General features: G+C 48.4%; 1 protein-coding gene across 2 annotated transcripts; it reads right to left on the bottom strand.

The window, feature by feature from the left end:
• Positions 1-184: 184 nt before the first annotated feature.
• COA8 (cytochrome c oxidase assembly factor 8) lies at positions 185-20,864 on the bottom strand. 2 transcript variants are annotated; one of them, XR_013993468.1, is made up of 6 exons: positions 20,693-20,854; positions 11,979-12,176; positions 10,503-10,566; positions 6,289-6,379; positions 3,378-3,569; positions 185-2,587 (listed from the first exon to the last, which is right to left on the bottom strand). XR_013993468.1 is itself a non-coding variant. In XM_081050367.1 (5 exons), exons 1-5 carry the CDS (start codon positions 20,813-20,815, stop codon positions 3,464-3,466), a joined length of 582 nt encoding a protein of 193 aa, XP_080906493.1. In that variant the 5' UTR covers positions 20,816-20,864; the 3' UTR covers positions 3,128-3,463. The 2 variants fall into 2 exon arrangements, 1 of the variants encoding a protein (XP_080906493.1); XM_081050367.1 differs by lacking the exon at positions 185-2,587 and having other exon boundaries at positions 3,128-3,569; positions 20,693-20,864.
• Positions 20,865-20,969: the final 105 nt, after the last annotated feature.

Genomic DNA, 20,969 nt, shown 5'->3' with positions numbered 1-20,969 from the left:
CTCCCAGAGGCAGGCTTCTCCAATGGAGTATCAGGATTAAAACAAAACAAGGACAGACGTTGCGATCAGATGCATCGTCAGTGATGAGTCCTCACGGCACATCTGATGGCCACCCCTGGGTTCTCCTTTTTTGAGTGAATATGAGCAATTGAAAAACCAATGTCCATAAACAGCACTCAACACACAGAGGGGGAAAGAGACTCAATTTTATTTTACTTTTTAGTTCAGAAAATAGGAGCATTAAATTTTATCACAGATGTTTTCTGGGAAAAGCAGTATAAAATACATCACTGAGTAACCTTTCTTATGTAATTATTTCAAAGTCCACGAAAATACTTTAGTTGAATATGGCTGTGACAGAGTCGTCTTAAAACAACCTAATACATTCTTTTTTAAAAATTTTTAAAAATTTTAAGTGTGTTTTCCCAGGAGCCATCAGCTCCAAGTCAAGTCATTGTTTTCAGTCTAGTTGTGGAGGCGCAGCTCACAGTGGCCCGTGTGGGGATCGAACTGGCTACCTTGTTGCTAGGAGCACCGCGCTCTAACCAGCTGAGCCAACCGCTGCCCCCAAAACAACCTAATACATTCTTAACTGGGCTACAAATGTTAGGGTCAAAATAATCTTGCTTACAATTTACTTGCATTTATGTGTGACTTAAAGGAATGCTTGCTACCATCATTTCATTGTAAATGTTGAAGGAAAATAGCACTGTCATTTCTCGGTAATTCACAGAGGGCATCTAAGAACCTGCAAGTCAGCACCACGAGTCAGTCAAACTTTCTGGCATGAAATTGTGACTCCAAAAGGACGATATACAGGTTACTGAGATTTCCACTACACTTAGGTCCTCAGTTGCTAAAACTCCTCTGCAAATCCCCGGGGTCTAATTCCGTAACTGACGTGAAGCCGAGACAACATAGAACCATTTGGGACTCTGGACCCTGGACGTCACAGGTGCTGCGGCCCGGGCCCTCAGCCACCCTCCCATTGCTGTGAGGGCAGGACACAGCTACCCCTACATCCCCTCTGAGCCCAGGAAGCTCACTGTGGGGCACTGCTCCTTCTAGAGACAATCGTCAAAGGAAGCTTCACTTTTTTTTTTTTACAATTTTTACAAAGAACCACTTGACGCTTTCCTTTGTCTGAATATAGAACATATGTGCTTTGAAAGTCACCCTTTCAAAAAACATCCTTGGAGGTAGTGTCTCTGTAGCCTCAGAGCTGAGGGGCTCTGGTAGGGCTAAGAGCCTCAAGACTGCATGGCACACGTCACCTCGGTCACTCTGCCCCAAGACAAGGGACCTGCCCAAGGCCCAGCGCACTGTTGGAAGGAGGCAGCTGGCCGATGGAAAGCCACGGTCCCGGGTTCTTGGGCTTTCCTGCTGCAGGGCGCCTGGGCTGTCCGCTTCTGAAGATCTCTAGCTTCTAACTGTTACCTGCCTCCCACCCTTGACCAGAACTCATTTGAGTAAGTTGCTGTTCCTTGAAATCCCAAGGTTTGCCTCTAGGAGCCGAGGATCTCAGCAGGAAAATTCGGAAAGCTGCCAAGAAAGGCTGTGGTTGGTAAAATCTCTTGTACACTGTAAATACTGGTTGTGGGTCCCAAGCCACCAGTTGATGGCAGAATCCATCTGCTCAGGGATTTGGTACACTAGCCATCCAAACGCTGGGCCACCAACCTGGGACAACATAATCCCAACATGCCCAGTGGGATTCAGGACACCCCTGCTTTTGAAAAGGCTCCTTCTTCATAGCACACCCTGCGTGGCTGCTCAGTAGTCAGAAGTCACAAAACACGTTGCACTTTTCATGTTCTCCCTCTGCCGTCACAAGGAGTGACGTGTCACATGTAACGTAATGTAGCTTGAACAGTTTGTCATGACGCAGCAAGCACCCGCACACACGTCTTTACCACCCACAAGAAAACCCGCTTTCCTGAGCAACAACTTTCCTTCCAAAAGACAACCCACTTTGCTGTTACTGCGGGAAATCACCGTCAAACTCGCTTACGGACTGATGTACAAAAAGAATTAGAGTCGCTAGCACTGGAATTTGCCGTTTATTCCAACCCCACATTATCCAGGGAGAAGACGATCTTTAGATGACCTCAGTCAGTCGCTGAATTTGACGGGAGGAGAGCAGGAGTTAAAAGCTCGGCAACAGTTCATGTCTTCTGGGCTTGCCCACACAGAACCAAGGGCCCCGTCTGCGCCAACCCCAGCCGGTTAGCGCTTCTTCCTCATTTCCCTGCGGACGCACAGAGTCACACATGCTGGGGGCAGGCTGAGAGTCTGTAGCAGCAGCAGTGCAGTGGATGATACAGTGGTGTTTCCGTGAAACCATGTTGCACACTCTTGGATGCATGGGCTCCTCTCCGGGGTCCTTTGTTAACAGAACCTGGGCTAACAGACCAAGGAGCATGCCTGACCCAGGGCACTGTTCTCTGGGAAAGATGGCGCTTGGCAGCGTGCGGCGCTGGGCACGCACTGTACGTTCTCACGCTCACCCTCATTCATCGCACAGCTCCTGCAGGCCTCAGTGGGGTTGAAGTGCTTCCTCTGGTTTCTGGAATTTCTCCTTGATCATCTTCAGACAGATATTTAGAAGCCACAGAAAAAATCCAGTCTTACAACTCTATTGCCTCATTTTGGAATAAGAACTGTCTGTCCGTGGCTTTTGGTGAATTCCACATATCTGGTCTATCTTCACAGGACACGCTACAGACATGGCCTGGCTGCTAAGGGAGGCGTCCCTCGTGCAGGCCTGACCCCCCCATGCCGCACAGCTCCAGGATGCAGTACGAAGGGCCTCAACATTTCATAACCATGGATTCTACTTCAACTAATGCTGATTTTGAAAGAATTTAAACAGAGGGACATGAGCCAGTAGCAAGCTGTTCGGGGAAACTTTGGAAACCGAGGCCCTACCTTACTGCAGTAAACGCAGGTGCCTCTGCTGTCACCTGCGGTCTCTGACAGGAGCCACACTTGCTTTCACACCTGTATGTGTGAGCGGCCCCAGGGCAGCTGCATTTCATCAGGTCTCAGATAATTCAGGCTCAGTGGTCACGTGAGGTCCTGGTAACACTGCAGGGAGCTTCCAAATCATTCCCACCGTGAAGTCAAATTTTTCAGGTGAAGTTTTATTAATATTTTTATATTGTTCACTTGTAAATTGGTATCATTCAAAAACAAAAAAACAGCAAATGGTGCCTGGGTTCTATTTAACATCACTTCCGTGACCAAGAGCCAGCTTGGCATCCAGTAGGGCAGAGCCACGTGGCCCACGGTGCACCAGGATCCACATTGTCCCAGCCCACCCTGCAATGACATAAGCCAGGGGACCCCCATAAAGGTGAGGGGCTCAGGTCACTTACAGGTTTTTAGATCCCTCAGAAAATGCATTCCTAGACCAGCCCTTCTCATGGAAGCTTGGTTCACGGTGGGTGGGTCAGGGTGGGTTCTAATCGCTAAACTTCTTTTGTTTCAGTCTCAGCTTGCTCCAAATCCTCTCCAGGGCCACTTTTCCCATGAAGAAGGTGATGGCAAAATTACGCTTGTACCAGTCTCTATGGAGGAACAGATAAGCACATGGAACACTCTGCCGGTAACGGTAACGGAGAACTGACAGCCAAGTGTTGGAGGTGAGTGGCACGTCCCTGATTCCTCCCCCACCTCTTCCCTGTCTCTCCCTTCCTCTGCCCTCAGTAAAGCTAAACTGTCCAGAAAAGCCCTCCTTGCCTCTACCTGGCTTTTCATCAGGCAGAGAGGAAGGCCCCGTGCACCCCGAGACCCTCTTCCCACTCCTGGAGGCCACCACAACCCTCCTTTGGTTTTTGCTAGAGGACTTCAAAAGAGCCCTCAGGCCTGGGGCGTCCCTGCAGTCCAGTGGCATTCTTGGGGGCACAACTGTTGAGTGATAGGGGCGGGAGCATGCTGGCTCTTTGATGCTGGCAACTTATATGCATAAGAAGCATGTGACAAAAGCACTCCATCCTGAGAAGCTAATTCCTCACAGGGGCCGACATCATAAAGCTCCACGCCCTCTTTTTCTAGATGACGTATTTGTGTCTCTAGAGAGAGAATTCCCCAGCTTCTCATACAAATGCTGGGGTGGAGTTCAGTCACAGGCTCGCTGGCCTGAGTGACTTACAGAACATGCTGAAACTTGCAAACTCGTCCGGCAGCTGAGTGGGCAAAGCGTGTCAAGTTCCACCGCGGAACACACTCCAGACTCTCATGCTAAGCCCTTGGAAGCTGAGACCCGAGTGCAGTGCTTTTCAGCAAACGAGCTGATACATGAACGTGGAACTTCTATCCCAGACTGGACTCCAGAGCTTTACTGGCTCTCAGTACAGAAGGAAGGAGAATGACCAAGGGCTTGAAAGAAGCAACAGCCAGAGGTAAAAAATGTTTTCTGGAGCCTTTGCAAGGCTAGACAGAAACCCCTTTCCAAATGAGAACGATCTTTACATTTCTATCCACTTAGGTGATGCTATAAATAGGAAGCAGTGCCCTGAACAAATAAGAAAGGCTTCCAGAAAAAAATAAAAGTATCCCATCCAGATTAAGGTTCTTCTGTTAAGGAGAAGCCCGGTTCCACTCCACCCAGACAACTTGATGTGACAAAGTCGAAGGGAAAAGGCAAACTAAGCTTTTCCTGTTTCCAGAGGGAAAGCAGGACAGGACAGAGTGAGGGGCGCTGAGGCCCCAGTCCTGCCTGAGCTTGGGTGGGTGAGGCTGGTTCACTGCCTCTGAGTGCCACACAGCGTACCCAGCATGACGCATGGTGCCAACGCCATGTCCCCACCAGAAACCAAAGGTCGACAAAAATATGATTAACACTGGCTTGACTCAACAGCCCACTGGCTCCGAGTGACACATGGCAGCACCAGCATTCTGTTACCCTCCGGGGTCCATCCAGCCTCGGCCATTGCCACCAAGCTCTAGCTCCTGCCTCACCTGCCGGGGCCGACGTCATCACTGTCACATGGCAAAGCAAATCTCAAATATCATATTCTATCATTTCACCTGGAAACACACACCAGGATCGTTCAAACTTTTTTTTAAAAACACCATCATTACATCTGATACAATGAATAACTTACCAAGACAAACTAATCTACAGTCACTTTTCCATTTCCTCTGTCAAAAATGCCTTTGTACAGGTGGTTTGTCTGAATCAGGCTCCAAACAAGGTCTACACATTGCAAGAAAGCCTCTCTTAATCTGTAACAGTTCCCCCTATGTGTTTTTTTAAAAATTCCAGTTCCTTGTTGAAACTACATCACTTGTTCTACAGACTTTCCAACATTCTGGGATTGCATCCTCAGGCCATCATTTTAAACATGGGCTCCTACAGACCCCTCACCGCCCCCACGCACCGTCTGCCCTTTCCCTGTAAACTGTTGGTAGATTGGGGGTGCTGACCACATACAGTCCTACTCTGTGGTGAGAGTAACTCCCCGGCAGTGCTCCGTGTTCCGCCTCCATGTCAGGCCCAATGGCAGCCGCCCCACCTTGGGCGGTGTGAAGACACAGGACGGTCAGCTGCGGCCGGCCTGGCGCGTCCACCAGAAGGTCCCGTTCAGCTTTCCTACCAAGACCCATGACTCATAGGGAAAGGAAATCCTCCCACTCCCTCAGGCCTGCACTAGCTGTCATCTACAGCGACCAGCGCCCCTTCACGTGGTCACCCAGAAGTGCAGTCAGGACAGCGGAGGCAGGGTAGGAGGGCACCCTTTGGAGTCTCCTTCATTTGCCAATTCTCAGAATAACGAGTGGCTGCCCAGGAATCCACAGAGGTGACAACAATCCTGTCAGGATCGTTATGATGGCAAAGACATTCATGTACCTCATGCATTTTAGTCCACTGCAGTCATTTTCTTTGTGTGGCGGACATGACTCGCTCCCGGGCCCATGGAACCCTCTACTGGCTCCCAGGCTGCCTTCCCAGGACCCTGCTGGCCTCCGAGCCTCCCTGCTCTCAGACACCCGACGTCAGCTCATCCTGTGCTGTTCCTACCCCAACCACAATTCTCCAAGGAGCCCAGTTCAGTGGGAGGGGCTCTCTGGAATCCACTGTCCAAGCATTATGGGTGCCACCTGCTCTGGGGCTGCCACACAAATAACTTGAGGCTGCCAATCTTATTGAAAAGTGCAAATACTAAGTTTACAGCAACCTCTCCCTTTCATGTAAACACGGATGTCATTAAATTCAGATAAGAAAATAATCCTATCCAATGTGGATGTGACACTCAAATTTTGAGGAGAAAAGAAAACACCTACCTGTTATAATGCATGTGCTTCTGAAAATTTTTATTTAAAAATTCCTTGTAAAACTCAGCCATTTCTTCTGCGTTCAATGTTGCTTTTTGGCCTGAAAATAAATTTCAACTTAAACATTAATACTTAGGGAAAGGAATTCACAAACAACTATTGATGTAAGAAATGAATTTAGCAAGTCTGCAGGATACAGGATCAATATACACGTCAACTGTATTTCTATACACCAGCAATAAACAATCTGAAAATGAAATTAAAAAAAAAATTCTATTTATAATAACATCAAAAAGAATAAAAGACTTCGGAATAAAGAATAGAGGAAGTGGAAGACTTGTACACTGAAAACTACAAAACGTAGTTGAAAGAAAGGAAAGAAGACCTACAATGGAAAGATGTGCCATGTTCCCGGTTTTGACCCGTCTGCTGGTCACACTCCAGCCCCACATCAGAAGGCAAGCTCCTCACGGCCCCCTGGCCTGGCGCCTGGGGCACCACAGCTGCTGTTTGTAAATATCTCAGATCAATGAATGAATGGATGCTAAGTGGGACAAGAAAGGGAACGACTTGCTGCCCAAGGAGAGGAAGGAGGGGAATGATGCCAAAGGCCTGACAGGAACCCTCAGGGCAGAGAAAGGGGAGAAAGTCGTCACAGGCCAGGAGAGGGCGGGAGAGGGGGGCTAGAGCAGGCGAGGGCCCAGGAACGAAGCCCCGGGCTGTGTGCACCCCAGTAAGCTTCCTAGCCCCCATCTCCAGCCTCAGCACTGCGTGAGGAACTGAAGGGCAAGGTGTCCTCCCAGCACAGCACCGAGCGGCTCCACCTGGACGGTGCTGCGGCTTCTCTCCTGTCGAGAACGTGGGGCACAGCAGCACACCTCACAAGCCGCTCTGAGACGACGTGAGGTCGAGCCAGGGCGGCGGCTGGCACGGGACCTGGCACAGAAGCGCCCACTTGCTAACACTGCGGGCAGAAGCCCCGAAGCCCCAGAGTTATCATAAGGACAGGCCGTACCATCGGCAGCTTCGGGTCTTGCCCCCATGCCCCCAGGCTGACGCTCGGCATAAGGTGGAAGCACCCAGAGCGTGACCTCCCTCCCACGCTGCCCGAGCCTCATAAGACATCCAGGCAGACCACTCCAACTCCTTACACAGCGCTGGCCCCCGGCGGGCGTTTCAGAAGCGCCAGCTGGCTTAACGGAGGCCACCCCATGGCACCCCATGTTCGTCCCCACCGCACGAACACGCAGACGCCAGACTCCTCCCACACAAGAGTTAATGTGAAGTCCTGGCCTTCTGCTGTTTGCTGCAGAACATTGCAGGGAACAGCCAGGATGAGGGAACAGCCTCATCCAAGCTGCCACTGCTGGGCACTGAGATGGTCCCCATTTTGCTGCAATGAAAAATGATGCTACAAGGAACACACAGGGAGCTCTTCTCATATTTGCCTCTAGAATAAATTCTTAGCTGTTCTGTGGCCATAAATCCCCTGCTTCTTGGCATATGTGTACTACATGCAGCTAAATCCTGGAAAAGGGCAGGACATTTTCTACTGCCACCAACATCTACGAGCAGTGTACTGTCCACTTGCCCCACCAGCACTGAGCCACTCACCACAAACACCCCCGTGAATCCATAAGCAGAGAATGATGCCCGGCTCTGCTGTAATTCACACTGTGCAATCTAGACTTTGAGTAACTTTTCTTCTTAAAGTCATGCTGTGCATCTACAGGTGTTCTGCTATTTTTGCACATCTGTTAGGCTTTTTATCAAGTCCAGACTGCCCTGCCCCTTCATCTCTGCCGCAAACACCCCTAATCTTCTGTTCACGGTTGCTGACCCCTTTGTTGCCCAGCCGTCTGGTTTGCTGGGCTCTGCCCTTGTACTGCCGCCAGCGCCCGTTTCCATGGTAGCAGCCACGCTCATTCAACCTCTGGGCCTCTGCTATCTAGGGACACTATCCCACTGGACAGACCACCTGGGGAGAGCCTCGAACTTGGGAGGTAATCTGAGGCCTGTTTACAGCAGAGAAGACTGAAGCGGTGGGGCAGAGAGGGGCTGAAACAAGGAGACAGCATGTCCTGGGTTCCCTTTGGTGCCAGTGTCTGAGTGCAGGCCACAGCTGGTCCTGGGCTGAGCCACCTCTGTGTCCCCTCAGCAAACTCTCCTTTATAGAAAAACAGGTCCAGGAGTCCCAACCCACAGCCATGGTCAGTTTTCATGCTCCTGAATCTCTCTCCCTTTACTGTCAAGCTGAGAATATCATTGTTCCTCTAGACTTTCTACCAGTAGGAACTGAGTATTGAACTTTTTAATCCATAAATGATTGATTTTTAATAATTAACTTTTCGATCCATTTGGAATAAATTTGTATTATAGGGAGTATGAATCTAAATTACTTTTGGGCCCAAAGTATTAGTTCCTCCAACATCATTTATGAGACAAGCCTCCTCTCCCCTCAGTTCTGCGTGACCCCTACATTCATGTATCACGGTGCATTCTGGCCCCGAGGTGACAAACCTGCTTACCTCCCCTCCTCACTGCTGTCACTGCAGCCTGGTAATGGCTTAAACAGGTGACAGAGCGGGCCCCTCCCTTCAAGTGTGTATCCACAATACACACTTTCCGGTTTTATTACCAAATTAATTTTTACATCTCAGGTGGCCCTTCACTACTTAGTAATGCCATCAATAGAACTCTGTGATGTTAATAAGATTCACAACAACCCCTCCCGTCTGTTAGGAGAGGGTCTGTCTCCAGAGCACTCCCACAGCAGGAAGCCCCCACCCCACCTGCTCCTGACGTCACACTGGCGCATGCTACCTAAGGGCTGCAGCGTCTGTGGCCCACGCAGCCCGAGGCCTTGCCTGGCAAGAACAGCTTGGGGTGAGCTGAGAGCCACGGTGGTCGGGCAGGCCCTTGGAGCCCAACTCTCCAGGTCAGAAGCTAGGCCCACCCCTCCACTCACTCACTGTGTAGTTTTGTTGAAATGACTTGCCCTCATCTGTAAATGTCTTTGTGCCATTGGTCGCCGTGGGAAATAAAACAGATGGCATGGGAAAAGGATTAATCACAGCCCCCAGCCCCCAGCCCCAGCAGGACATGAACTTGTGAGCTGTGACTCCATCCCTGTGCGTTAGCCCAATGCAGACCTGGCTTCGGATTCTCCGTCGGAACAGTGTTCTGACAGCAGACGTCCGTTTCACAAACAGTATGGAACGTTACTCAGGCATACACTGAGAGAAAATGATGACGGGTGTTTTGTCCAGAAGAAAGGCCAGCACGGAAGGCAGAGGGAAGGGAACACAGTGCGGCATCTCTGGCACATCTAGTGGACGGCATGGGGACCAAGACATGAAAGAGGGGAGCTGGGCAGGGAAGGGGCGCAGCTGTCACCCTATAACGGAGTGTTGGGAGGGGGTGGGGCTAAAATGTAAGCTGGTGGCAACTGTCAGATTTGGGTTTGGCAGAGCAGCATAGAATGAATGGACAGACTCACAGAGGGGCTGACAGACTACTCCTGAGGCCCAAGCAGGCCACCACCTGCACTGCAAATAGTGCTTTATCGGGACACATCCCCACCCTGACGTTCCTATTTCCTGTGGCTACTTTCATACAACAGCAGAGCTGAGCCGATCAAACATGGACCCCGAGGACCCACAAGGACTAAAGTACTTACCATGTAGCCCTGTACAGAAATGGCTAGCTGACACTATTTAGAGGTTGGAGGCCAAAGAACCAGTTAGGAAGTTACTGTAATAGACAAGAATGAAAGGGCTGAACTAAAGCCATGGTTAAAGGGCAGCACAGCTGAGCGATGTTTCACGCAGGAGACATGAAGGTGGGAGACAGCCCCTAAGGATGATGCCCCAGGCTCATGGGGCATGCCCCAGGAACTGAGGTCAGGAAAACAGCCAGAGGAGCTTGTGTGGGAGAGGGGTGGCAGGAGCCATTGGACCCCGGGACACAAGTCCAAAGGTCAAGGGAGGTCGTCAATCAGAATGACTAGAAACACCGGAAGCCTCACTTCACCCAAAAGAGAGGAGGGAGCAGGGGGAAGGCAGACAATGTGCCACTGAGCACACCCTCAGAGCACCTGTCGCAAAGGGGCCGTGATGAGCACGCCTCAGAGCACCTGTCACAACATCCTTTCTTTTTATGGCCTCATGTAGCTAGTTACTCAAACAAAAACATGTTAGCAGAAAAAGAACAAATGAACTAACCTGTCTCAGCTCTCAGTCCCAGGCCTTTAGCTTGTAGTCTTGAATGAATAAATTCTTCTTTTTCCTGAAAGAAGATAACTATCAGACAAGTTTCTCCTGTGAAACGGGAAGTTTCGCCTTCCCGTTCCTGCCTGATTAGGCCACAGCTCACAGTACTCGGCGGAAGTCTGGGTGTGGGCTTCCTGAGAAGTGGCCTCTCAAAGCCTGTTTCAAACCATCTGAATTCAGTTAAAAGTTTCATGCTTGAAATAGGATTTGAAAGGAGATGTGTACTAAACTTTGGGAGGCACTGTTTGTTTATAAATCCCCAGAATAACATAAATACACTCCATTTGACTTAGCCTGCCCAAATGGATGAACATAGAACGTAAATGCTTTTTTTCTCGATTAGAATATTTATACTTCTTTCTCATATAATTTATTTATGAGTGTGCTGTTAAGAATTCTAAATCCTCGGAAAGAACAACATGTCACAGAGAGCCCCATTTCCACAAACACACACTCTTCTATACACATATAACACACAGTTCTGGTTCTGGCTCTATATGCCCTTCACTTGCAGGAAAGTCTCAAGATTTGTGTTTCTGTGAATGATCAATTTTAAAGTTATACGCATATTCCCATAGTACATAGGAGGTTGGACAATGAAGTTCGCGAACTCATCCTAGAGAAAGTGCTACACATCTCATTCCTGAATATCACTACGGTCACCTTTGAAGTACTCCCCTGGGAAGCTATGCACTGACGGCAGCGCCCAGTCCACCCTTCAAAGCAATTTTGGAACTCTTTTTCTGGAATGGCCATCAGAGCTGTCATTGTATTACCCTTGATGTCCTAAATGTCATCAAAATGTCTTCCTTTCCATATTTCCTTTATCTTCGAGTAAAGAAAGAAGTCATTGGGGGCCAGATCAGGTGAGTAGGAGGGTGTTCCAATAGTTATTTGTTTACTGGCTAAAAACTCCTTCACAAACAGTGCCGTGTGAGCTGGTGTTTTCTCAAGACGCAAGAGCCATAAATTGTTGGCGAAAATTCACGCAGCCTTTTCAGCACTTCCAAATAGTCAACTTGGTTAACTGTTTGTCCAGTTGGTACAAATTCATAATGAATAACCCCTCTGATATCAAAAAAAGGTTAGCAACATCGTTGCAACAAGTTTGCAAACTTAATTGTCACACCTCATACATGTACATGTATGGGCAGGGGGTGGGATGGATGAGATACCACCAAATGCAGGAAGTTGTCCATAGGTTCTTGGACTTTGGTGAAATGATGTCTACATAACTAAACCAACGTTACCATCAGCTAATTGATAGAAGTAAGAGTTAAGAACCTGCGGCATCTCACTCATCAGTGTTATAAGGAAAAGACACTGAACAAAATCTGCTGTACCTGAAAGGCAAAGCGAATGCTAAGGCTAAGCACCCCCAGTGGCCAACGGTATCATTCCTCATTCTGATCGGAAACAGAAAGTTACCTTACGAAAAGTCAAGTTCTGGTTTGCCCAGAACTGTTGGTTCCATTCTTGTGTTTCCTGTCTTAATTCTCTCAGCTTTTGCTCCGATGGTGATTCGTCTTCAGGGATGTGAAAGTGGACAGGTCGAAGGTTTGAGTATTTATCTGGGGGTCCTATCCAGTCATGGCAAGATTTCCGTGGAGGGCAGGATCTTGAGACCTTCAACAAAAGGCGTGGGGTAAGCATACAACTAAATGACTCTCCAGTGTTACAAAATGAACAGTCCAGATTTATGAGAGGCCCTTCTCGTTAGCACCCTCTTTGGAAGATTCTGTGCCAGCAACGTCCAGGTCAAAAGAACTGTAATAAACACTATTGACATCAGGGCTACCTAACACATTCAACACTGCTGCTGGGGCAATTCGACACCCTAATGCAAAACAAGAACCCCTATTTTGCACCATGTACAAAAATTAACTCAAAATGGATCAAAGACCTGAATCTAAAACTATGAAATTTCTAAAATACAGTAGAAAATTGTACGACCTTAGATTAGGCAAAGATTTCTTTAATACAAAACCAAAAACACAATCCATAAAACAAAAAATAGATGAACGTGAGTTCACCGAAGTTAAAACCGTCTGATCTCCCACAGACACTATTAAGAAAGTGAAAAGACGAGTCATAGCCTGGGAGAAACTACATGCTAATCTGGAGGAGGACCTGTTTCCAGACTACATAGATTTCTCAAAGCTCGATAAGAAAACAGACAATCCAATTGAAAAATGGGCAAAATACCTACATAAAAGTTTCTCCAAAGATATACAGATGCAAATAAGCACATAAATACATGCTCAACATCATTAGTCATCGGGGAAATGCAAATCAAAACCACAGTGAGATACTACCACACACCTACTGATATGGCTAAAAACACAAAACAAAAACATCTGACAAAACCAAGTGCCGTCAAGGACGTGAGACAATCGAGCTCTTATACATGGCCCATGGAAATGCGAAATGCTACAGCCACTTGGGAAAAGAGGTTGCAGTCACTATAAAATGAAACATTTTATAGGTTACTCAGCCAAGACGAATCAATATGTATGTTCACACAAAAACCTGCATGTAACTGTTTAAAGTGGCTTTGTTTTTATACGGCCAAAGTCTGGAAACAGCCCAAATGTTCTCCCACCAGTGACTGGGAAACCAAAGTATGGTGCATCGACACCGATACTACTCAGCCTTAGGGAGTACAGATAACACGGATGGACCGCAAATGCATCACGGTAGTCAAAAGGCCACTCTCAAGCGTGTGCATGGCTGTTTATAAGAGCCTGTGGGAAAGGCAGGGGCTGGGCCAGCTACAAAGGAACTTTCCAGGGCGATGAAAACGCGCTCTGTCTTGAACTGTGCTGAGGGCTAGTTTGTCAGGAGTGAGTTTTACTGAATGTAAATTGGATTTCAATAAACCTGTTATTAAATTTAGCAGATCAGTTGAGTAATCAAAAGACCAGGTTTCCATTTGCCTTTTAAAGGATTGATGTCACCAAAACTCAGGGAGGAAAAATACAGTTCAAGTCTCTTATACTTATTGTTTAAAAAGCAAGCTCTACCGAACGTGACCTCCACCTCCAAGAACGGGAGTTCCTCCCACGAGCCCTCCCTCCCAGAACAAGTACAACACTGCCCAGGACCAGACAGGGTGGGCCACTGATCATGCCATGCCACACGATGGAACGCAAAACAATACACAGAGCAGAGAGCCAGGCACCACCAGGACAGACCACGTGATTCCGCTGCTGGAGAAAATAACTAAGTCAACAGTTGGCGGGGTGAGGGGGCTGGAGTGACAGCCTTGATCTTACTGGGTCAGGGACTGCAAAGATTTACACATTTGTCAAAACTCATTAGAAGTACACTTAACATGGGTGTATTCATTTTACTACAAATGAAGTACAGCTCGATAGTCAATTAAAATCCACTTCACCTTCAAAAAGCTGGGTTTATATGAACGTTTGGTGGAGAGACACCCACCAAAGTTGAACGAGATACGGCAATTCTTGATGAACTATCATCAGAAAGTTCAGGAGTTTTGGGCCAGCAGAAGTCACTGCCCTCAAGAGTATTTACGTAACTGCTAGCCCATGACGGGTTTCTAAGTGTTCCCCTGAGCTCCCAGAACCATGCCTTCCACGTGGTGGGAGAACAGGGAGGCATTGGTGCCGGTGGGCAGGTCAGAGCTGCAGGGCAAGTGGGGAGCCAGGCTGACCGACCGCAGAAAGGGACGGCAGGGAGAGGGGGGGAAGTCCAGACACAGCTGTCACCTGCTCGGTCACCGCTGCTGCAGGTTGCAGATGACACCGTTCACACCCCACTGGACTGCTGCACCCCACTGACTAGTTCAGCATGACTATTTCACTCTTGCAGAATCAAACACCTTTGTATTTTTTTTGATGGGGAACAGGACTTTATTGGGGAACAGTGTGTTCTTCCAGGACCTTTTTTCCAAGTCAAGTTGTAGTCCTTTCAGTCTTAGTTGTGGAGGGTGCAGCTCAGCTCCAGGTCCAGTGGCCATTGCTAGTTTCAGGGGGTGCAACCCACCATCCCTTGCTAGAGTTGAACCGGCAACCTTGTAACTGTGCCATGCAAGTTGAACTGGCAACCTTGTAACTGTGCCATGCCAGAGCTCAGCGGCAGCTCAGCTCAAGGTGCTGTGTTCAATATTAGTTGCAGGGGGCGCTGCCCACCATCCCTTGCGGGACTCGAGGCGTTGAACTGGCAACTTTGTGGTTGAGAGCCCACTGGCCCATGTAGGAATCGAACTGGCAGCCCTCAAGAGTTAGGAACATGGAGCTCCAACCGCCTGAGACACCAGGCCAGCCCCAAACACCTTTGTATTGAATCATCTTTACTTTTGTCTGTACTTCTAGAGTGTCTCTCAGTGTCATTGGGAAGTCAAGTTGGGCTGGAAGAGGCACAGCCAAAGTGGAAAGTTCCAGATGAGAAGCCAGCAACTCGCACAAAAGGGATTGAAGTCTTCCTTCCTTCCTGCGTGAAAATGATAGGGCCCCGATGGCAGACAGACAGACATCCCGTCTGCTACTTAAGACCTGAAACTGCTACTCATGAAATCTACTGATTTCAAACTAGACTGATGTAAGAATCCTTTTTCGGAAGTAAAGGCAGGACCATAATCTACAGACCTTTAACATTTTATCCATCATTCTATTCTAAGAACAATATCCGATCACCACATCTTCCTGTTTGTTTGCTTATTAACAAAAGCACTTTTAAGAATCCTACTTTCCTGCAAATATTTCTGGACTTCTCCCCACAGCCTCTGCATCTGTGATATTTAGATATTCTTTGAAACTGAAGGTGAGTCCCACAAAGAAGCCAGTGGGTGCAGAGCCAGCCATCGGCTGCGGACCTTCCTAACAAGATAAGGCTCCTTCCCTCTTGCCAGCAGAACAGCCCTTCCAGGTGTCAACTCTGCCAGCAGCAAGGGGCAAGGGCAGATTCCATCCTGAATATGCATGTTTACCTGTGACCACATTCTAGAACTATGCCCATTTTCTCTTCTGACAGGTTCCCTACCAGGAAAGGAGCCAGACCAACAATTCATGGCTTTTTCGAGCTACCCACACATCACAAAGCAAGCTCAGAGAGGCGCCCCGGGGGCTCGGCTCTTTTCCACAAGTCTTAGTTCCTTTCCGGGTGAGCTCTGTAAACCAACCCCACCCATCACCCTCAGTTCCCATTAAAATGGCAGAGACCTTCTCTCAGCGGTGGCAGACACAGGTCCTCCACACTCGCTATAAACGTACACTGTCGTTCACCCAAGAAATGCCATGCTAAAAAGGGAGAAGGGACTTGCAGGAGGAAAAAGTCCTTCTGCAAAAGGAAGAGTCCCTTTGACGTGTGAATAATCACCAACAGGTATGGTTCTTAGAGCAGACACAGCTAATGCTTAGACGGGGGGTGGCAGGGAGGCGTATGGGGCAGGCAGACTTGCAGGCGGGAAGACATGCTAGAACCCAACAGGCCGCGGGCAAGCAGCCTGCCAGTTCTCCCCTGGCCACGTGAGGACCATGCCTGTTCCTACTGGTCCGATTGAGCTTTCATTACTGTGTCTGGTAACCCCTTTCTTCTTGTTTACTGCAAACTGCCGGGTGAGGCAGCCCCACACTGAGTCCAGCTCTGTGGCCCAGCCTGGCTCCCATCCCTTCTGCGTTCCCACAGGCTCCTGAGCTCGCCCAGCACACCCCTCCCGGGGGCCTCTCCTTCTACAAGCCAGGATTTGTAGCAGGAGACCTTTCCCCAGCGCCCCCCCCTTCCCAGAAGAGCCTGTACATAACACAAAGCTCTTCTCTGAGTTAAGGTTTCACTGCCAGCTTCTGGGGAAACTGACAGGCAATGATGAGAGAAACAAGAGTTGGAGAGATTTAGTGTTTGTGCTGGTGTCTCCAGGCCTACAGTCCTGACTCCTCTGAGATGGAAACCAAAAGCCTTTACTCCTGGAGGGCTGGGGTTGCCAGCCTCCCATTCATCAGAACCAAGCTGGCTTTATACCAGGAGTGCAAGGTTGGTTCAACATCAGAAAATCACTCCCCATGGAAGAACACGCCACCAAGGAGGCAGCCGTCTCAAAAAAGTTAAATATGAGGGCCAGCCCGGTGGCTCAGGCAGTTAGAGCTCTGTGCTCCTAACTCCAGAGGCTGCCGGTTCGATTCCCACAGGGGCCAGTGGGCTCTCAACCACCAGTTGCCAGTTCAACTCCTCGAGTCCCACAAGGGATGGTGGGCTGTGCCCCCTGCAACTAAGATTGAACACGGCACCTTGAGCTGAGCTTCCGCTGAGCTCCCGGATGGCTCAGTTGGTTAGAACGCATCCTCTCAACCACAAGGTTGCGGGTTCGACTCCCACAAGGGATGGTGGGCTGTGCCCCCTGCAACTAGCAACGGCAACTGAACCTGGAGCTGAGCTGCGCCCCCCACAACTAAGACTGAAAGGACAACAACTTGAAGCTGAACGGCACCCTCCACAACTAAGATTGAAAGGACAACTTGACTTGGAAAAAAGGCCTGGGAGTACACACTGTTCCCCAATAAAGTCCTGTTCCCCTTCCCCAATAAAATCTTTAAAAAAAAAAAAGTCAAATATGATGGGGCGGCAGGATGGCTCAGGTGGTTAGAGCGCGAGCTCTCAGCAACAAGGTTGCTGGTTCAATTCCCGCATGGGATGGTGGGCTGCGCCTCCTACAACTAAAGATTGAAAACGGTGACTGGACTTGGAGCTGAGCTGCGCCCTCCACAACTAGATTGAAGGAAGACTTGGAGCTGATGGACCTTGGAGAGAAACACATTGTTCCCCAATAAAAATTTTAAAAAAAATAAAGTCAAATACGAATGTGTTCAAGGCTCTGTCTACAATGCAGTTGTCAATGTGCAGGAAACACACAGGCCAGAGAACATCTTAAATTACACCTCGGGAATACAATCAGTAAAATCCAGACAGTGGGAATTTCTAAAGGGCACATCCATTCCCCCGACCCCAAATAAACTGCTTTAAAAAAGGAAGAGAATGGAGTCAAATCATACAGATTAAAGGAGAAATAATGTGTAGACCTTTTTTGGATCCTGATAAAACAAACTGTAAAAGAAAACAGTTTCAATGTTCAGCAATCTGAACATTGGACATTTGCTGGAATTGAGGAATTATAATATTTTAGGTATGACAATGGTATTATGTTTACATAGCTTTTTAAAGTCCTTATCTTTCTAAGATACATACTGAAATATTTACAAATGGAATACAATGTCTGATATTTGCCAGAAATTATATGGGAAGAGAAACGGGATGAGAGTAAAGGTGAAATAAACAGCCATGAGTAGGTAACTGTAGAAGCAGGGTATTAGATACAGAGCAATTCTTTATATTATTCTATCTTCTATCTTTGTACGTTTTAAATTTACCATAAGTAACGATAAGTTAATGTAATTCTCCACGTTAACAGAATAAAGGGAAAACACGCACTCATTTTACTAGATGAAGAAAAAGCATTCGGTAACATTAGAACACTGGGAAAACTTCCGAGTCAGTCCTCAATCTGCTGTGTAACACCAACTAAGTCACTTTACCTCTTTGGGTTCTAATTTCCTCATCTTTATAATTGATAATGGAGTTAAAAATGGTTTTTAAAGTCTTCCTGCCCCAGTTTTAATTTCTTATTTATTGTAAGCAAACCTTTTAAATACTAGAAATATCCATGTTACCTTTAAATCCTACGACTAGTTCTCTTACCAGTTTCTCATTTATCTTGAGTTTCAACTTCCTCCTTATGATATTTAGTTTGAATCTACAGTTGGGGGTTTGAAGAGCATTCTCCTAAATAAAAATGTAAGCAAAATATGAGATCAGTAGCTCCGTTATTTGTTGTTTGTAAATACTACCTATCCATGCTGAGGGCCTGTTTCTTTGATTCAAGAATTACTAAAAGAAAAATTTTAATTCATTATCCTCTGGATATAGTACCTGTAACATGTATATTCCTTATATGCAAGCATTATGTTCTTGAGAAAATCATTCAATCTTCCTGTGCCTAAGTTTTCTCATCTATAAAATGGGGAAGATAAAGGCATGGACTTCATAGAATTCAGAGGATCAAATAAGTGAACGTGTGAACAGCACTTAGAACAGTGTGTGCAAGTGCTCAGTAAATGTTAACTATTATCATAAATGTTAGTGAAATTCAGGAGAAGCAAATATTAATGCGTATAATGTAATCAGCGGTTCTCTTACTAGATTCGCCCTTAACATCCTGATGTTACACCTCAATAAACCTAGGAGGGGGGAAAAATAGACAAACCAAGAAAATAAATAAGTAAAGATCCTGGCGCCCAGGCTGCATTCCAGAGCAATCACATCAGAATCCCAGGGCTGGGTCCCCGGGGTTTTTAAAGTCTTCCAGATGATTCAAAATGTGCAGACACGTTTGAAAACCAATGATGTAAACCACATAATTAAGGAATAAGCAGGTAAGAAGTAGCAAGAGAACACTGAATTTCAGTGCTGAGTGTTTAAGTTGGATTTGGAAGGAAAGTGGTCCCTCATTCTAAGTTCTATAATATTTTTCTATTAAAAACTGGTACCCAGGGATCAGAGAAGGGAATAAACTGTGTAGGTCCTGAAAGCAGGTCTCCCTCAGGTGGAGGGCCAAGAATTAATGAAAAATAGACAGGATGAACTAGACATCCAGGATTAAAATAAGTTTCGATAGAGAAAACAAAATGTTTATACAACCTGTCTCTTTTAAGAAGAGCTAATATTTAAAATCAAAGTTGGAAAGACAACAATCTCTCTGTGCTGCAGGAATTTAATTACCTGGAGAACAAGCCATGGCTCAGGAAGTACAAAGACGGGGCCCAACACAGAGTAAACACAAAGTGCCCTGAGGTAAGAGCCGTCCTTTTACATCCATATAGTATCTAGAATAATGGGGCACACGTCCTGAAAAAAACAACACAAGTCACAATGCTAGAAAACTGGGCAAGGTCTGGCTCCACTCTTGGCAGCATCACAATCATCAGCTCCACAGCTGCGGCGGGCAGGGCAGCAGGTGTGCGGCACTGGCTTCCTCGCCCCTGGACCAGACAGCTGTTCTTCACCGTCAGACCCACGCACGGTAAGACTGAGGTCATTTGCCCTCCCAGAGCATGTTCACATACCTGTTCAGTATGTTTCTGCCCAAAGACGGAGGTGTGGGTAGGTTTCTGTGTCCTAGGAACAGAGGTGGAGCTGCGACTCCTGTAACAGGGAACTGAGTGAAGGCCCAGCGTTGGGGGGACCAGGTGCCCTGGTACCTTCTTGTCTAACCTAAATCAGACAGAACCTCAAAGCCACATTTATAAACCAATGTTCATCACAACGGACCAAAAGAAATGAAAATGTACAGCCAGGCGCATTTTGGAATTCGCCACTGGCTGTTTCCTTATCCTTCCTCATTGTTTAAGCCAGGCTTTCCAGCCTCCCTCTTCAGCCTGTTAGCAAATCCAGTGTTAGTGTTCGTGTGCTTTGTTTAAGTCCTTTATCAACAGCCCATTCCACGCGCACATTTTCATGTCACAGGTGGAATAAAGGCCGACCACGCACGGAAACAAAACATCCTTCCCCAAAAAAGGACGATTTATAAAGACTGCTTGCCATTCTTTGCTGCTAAACCATTTGGTGTCCTTGAACACTAAATCTTTGTGGCTCTTTAGCCGGTAAGATGCGCGCACACAGTTTCCAAAGAAGAAAGTCCGTTCACCGCGAAGGTCCACAAAACACGGTGACAAAGTTTGCCATCGCTTGAAAAAAAGCACTAATAACCTTAACGAGGCCAAAACACAGACAAAAACGAACAGAAAAATGCAGGCTGAGCACAGCAAGAGCTCTTTAAGCAGAAGAAACCGTTGTCGTCGGGGAACCCAGGTGCTAACGGCGAGCGCCGCCCCAGCGCGGATTCCGCACAGCGCCCGGGGCACGAGGCGCCGGCCGTTGAGACGCGACACCGGGGGGCTCGGGGGCCCGGGGCGCCTCCCCACGCTCCGCCGCCCGCGCGTGAGGCCGCGCGGGCTCCGGACGTCCCTCCCCGGGGCTCAGCTGACGCAGGCGTGCGGGGGCACAGGCGGCCCGGCCCGGCGCGCCGGCGGTGCCCGCTCTCGGCGCAGCGTCCCGGGAACCCCGCTCACCCGGCTCGGCGCCGCTTCCCTGCACCGCGCGCCGCGCTCGGGGGCGAGCTGCCAGCCGCGACCCGCGAAGGCGCGGCACAGAGGCGGGCGGAGCGCTCCGCTGCGGGCCCGCCAGGGCGCCATGGCCCACGTCCCCGCGCTCCCGCGGCGCACGGCAGGGTCGCGACGGCGCGGGGCTGCCTTACGGCTGCCTTACGGCAGGTCGCACCGCGCGAGGCCGGGAGGCCGGGCCGACCGTGCGCTGCCCCGCGTGCGCCGGGCGCCGGGCGGCGGGCGG

This window comes from Rhinolophus hipposideros, assembly GCF_964194185.1.
Source record: "Rhinolophus hipposideros genome assembly, chromosome: 5".
NCBI classification, from domain to species: Eukaryota; Metazoa; Chordata; class Mammalia; order Chiroptera; family Rhinolophidae; genus Rhinolophus; species Rhinolophus hipposideros.
This window is presented reverse-complemented; position numbering and strand designations above follow the sequence as displayed.

What these genes read in the sequence shown, in the direction of transcription:
- COA8 (XM_081050367.1), bottom strand. Translation starts at nt 20,815, where the DNA reads ATGGCGCCCTGGCGGGCCCGCAGCGGAGCGCTCCGCCCGCCTCTGTGC. An exon ending in GGGACTGAGAGCTGAGACAG is followed by an intron (nt 6,380 to 10,502) that starts GTTAGTTCATTT and finishes ATTTATTTTCAG; the next exon opens with GCCAAAAAGCAACATTGAAC. An exon ending in AAGCACATGCATTATAACAG is followed by an intron (nt 3,570 to 6,288) that starts GTAGGTGTTTTC and finishes GTTCCTCCATAG; the next exon opens with AGACTGGTACAAGCGTAATT.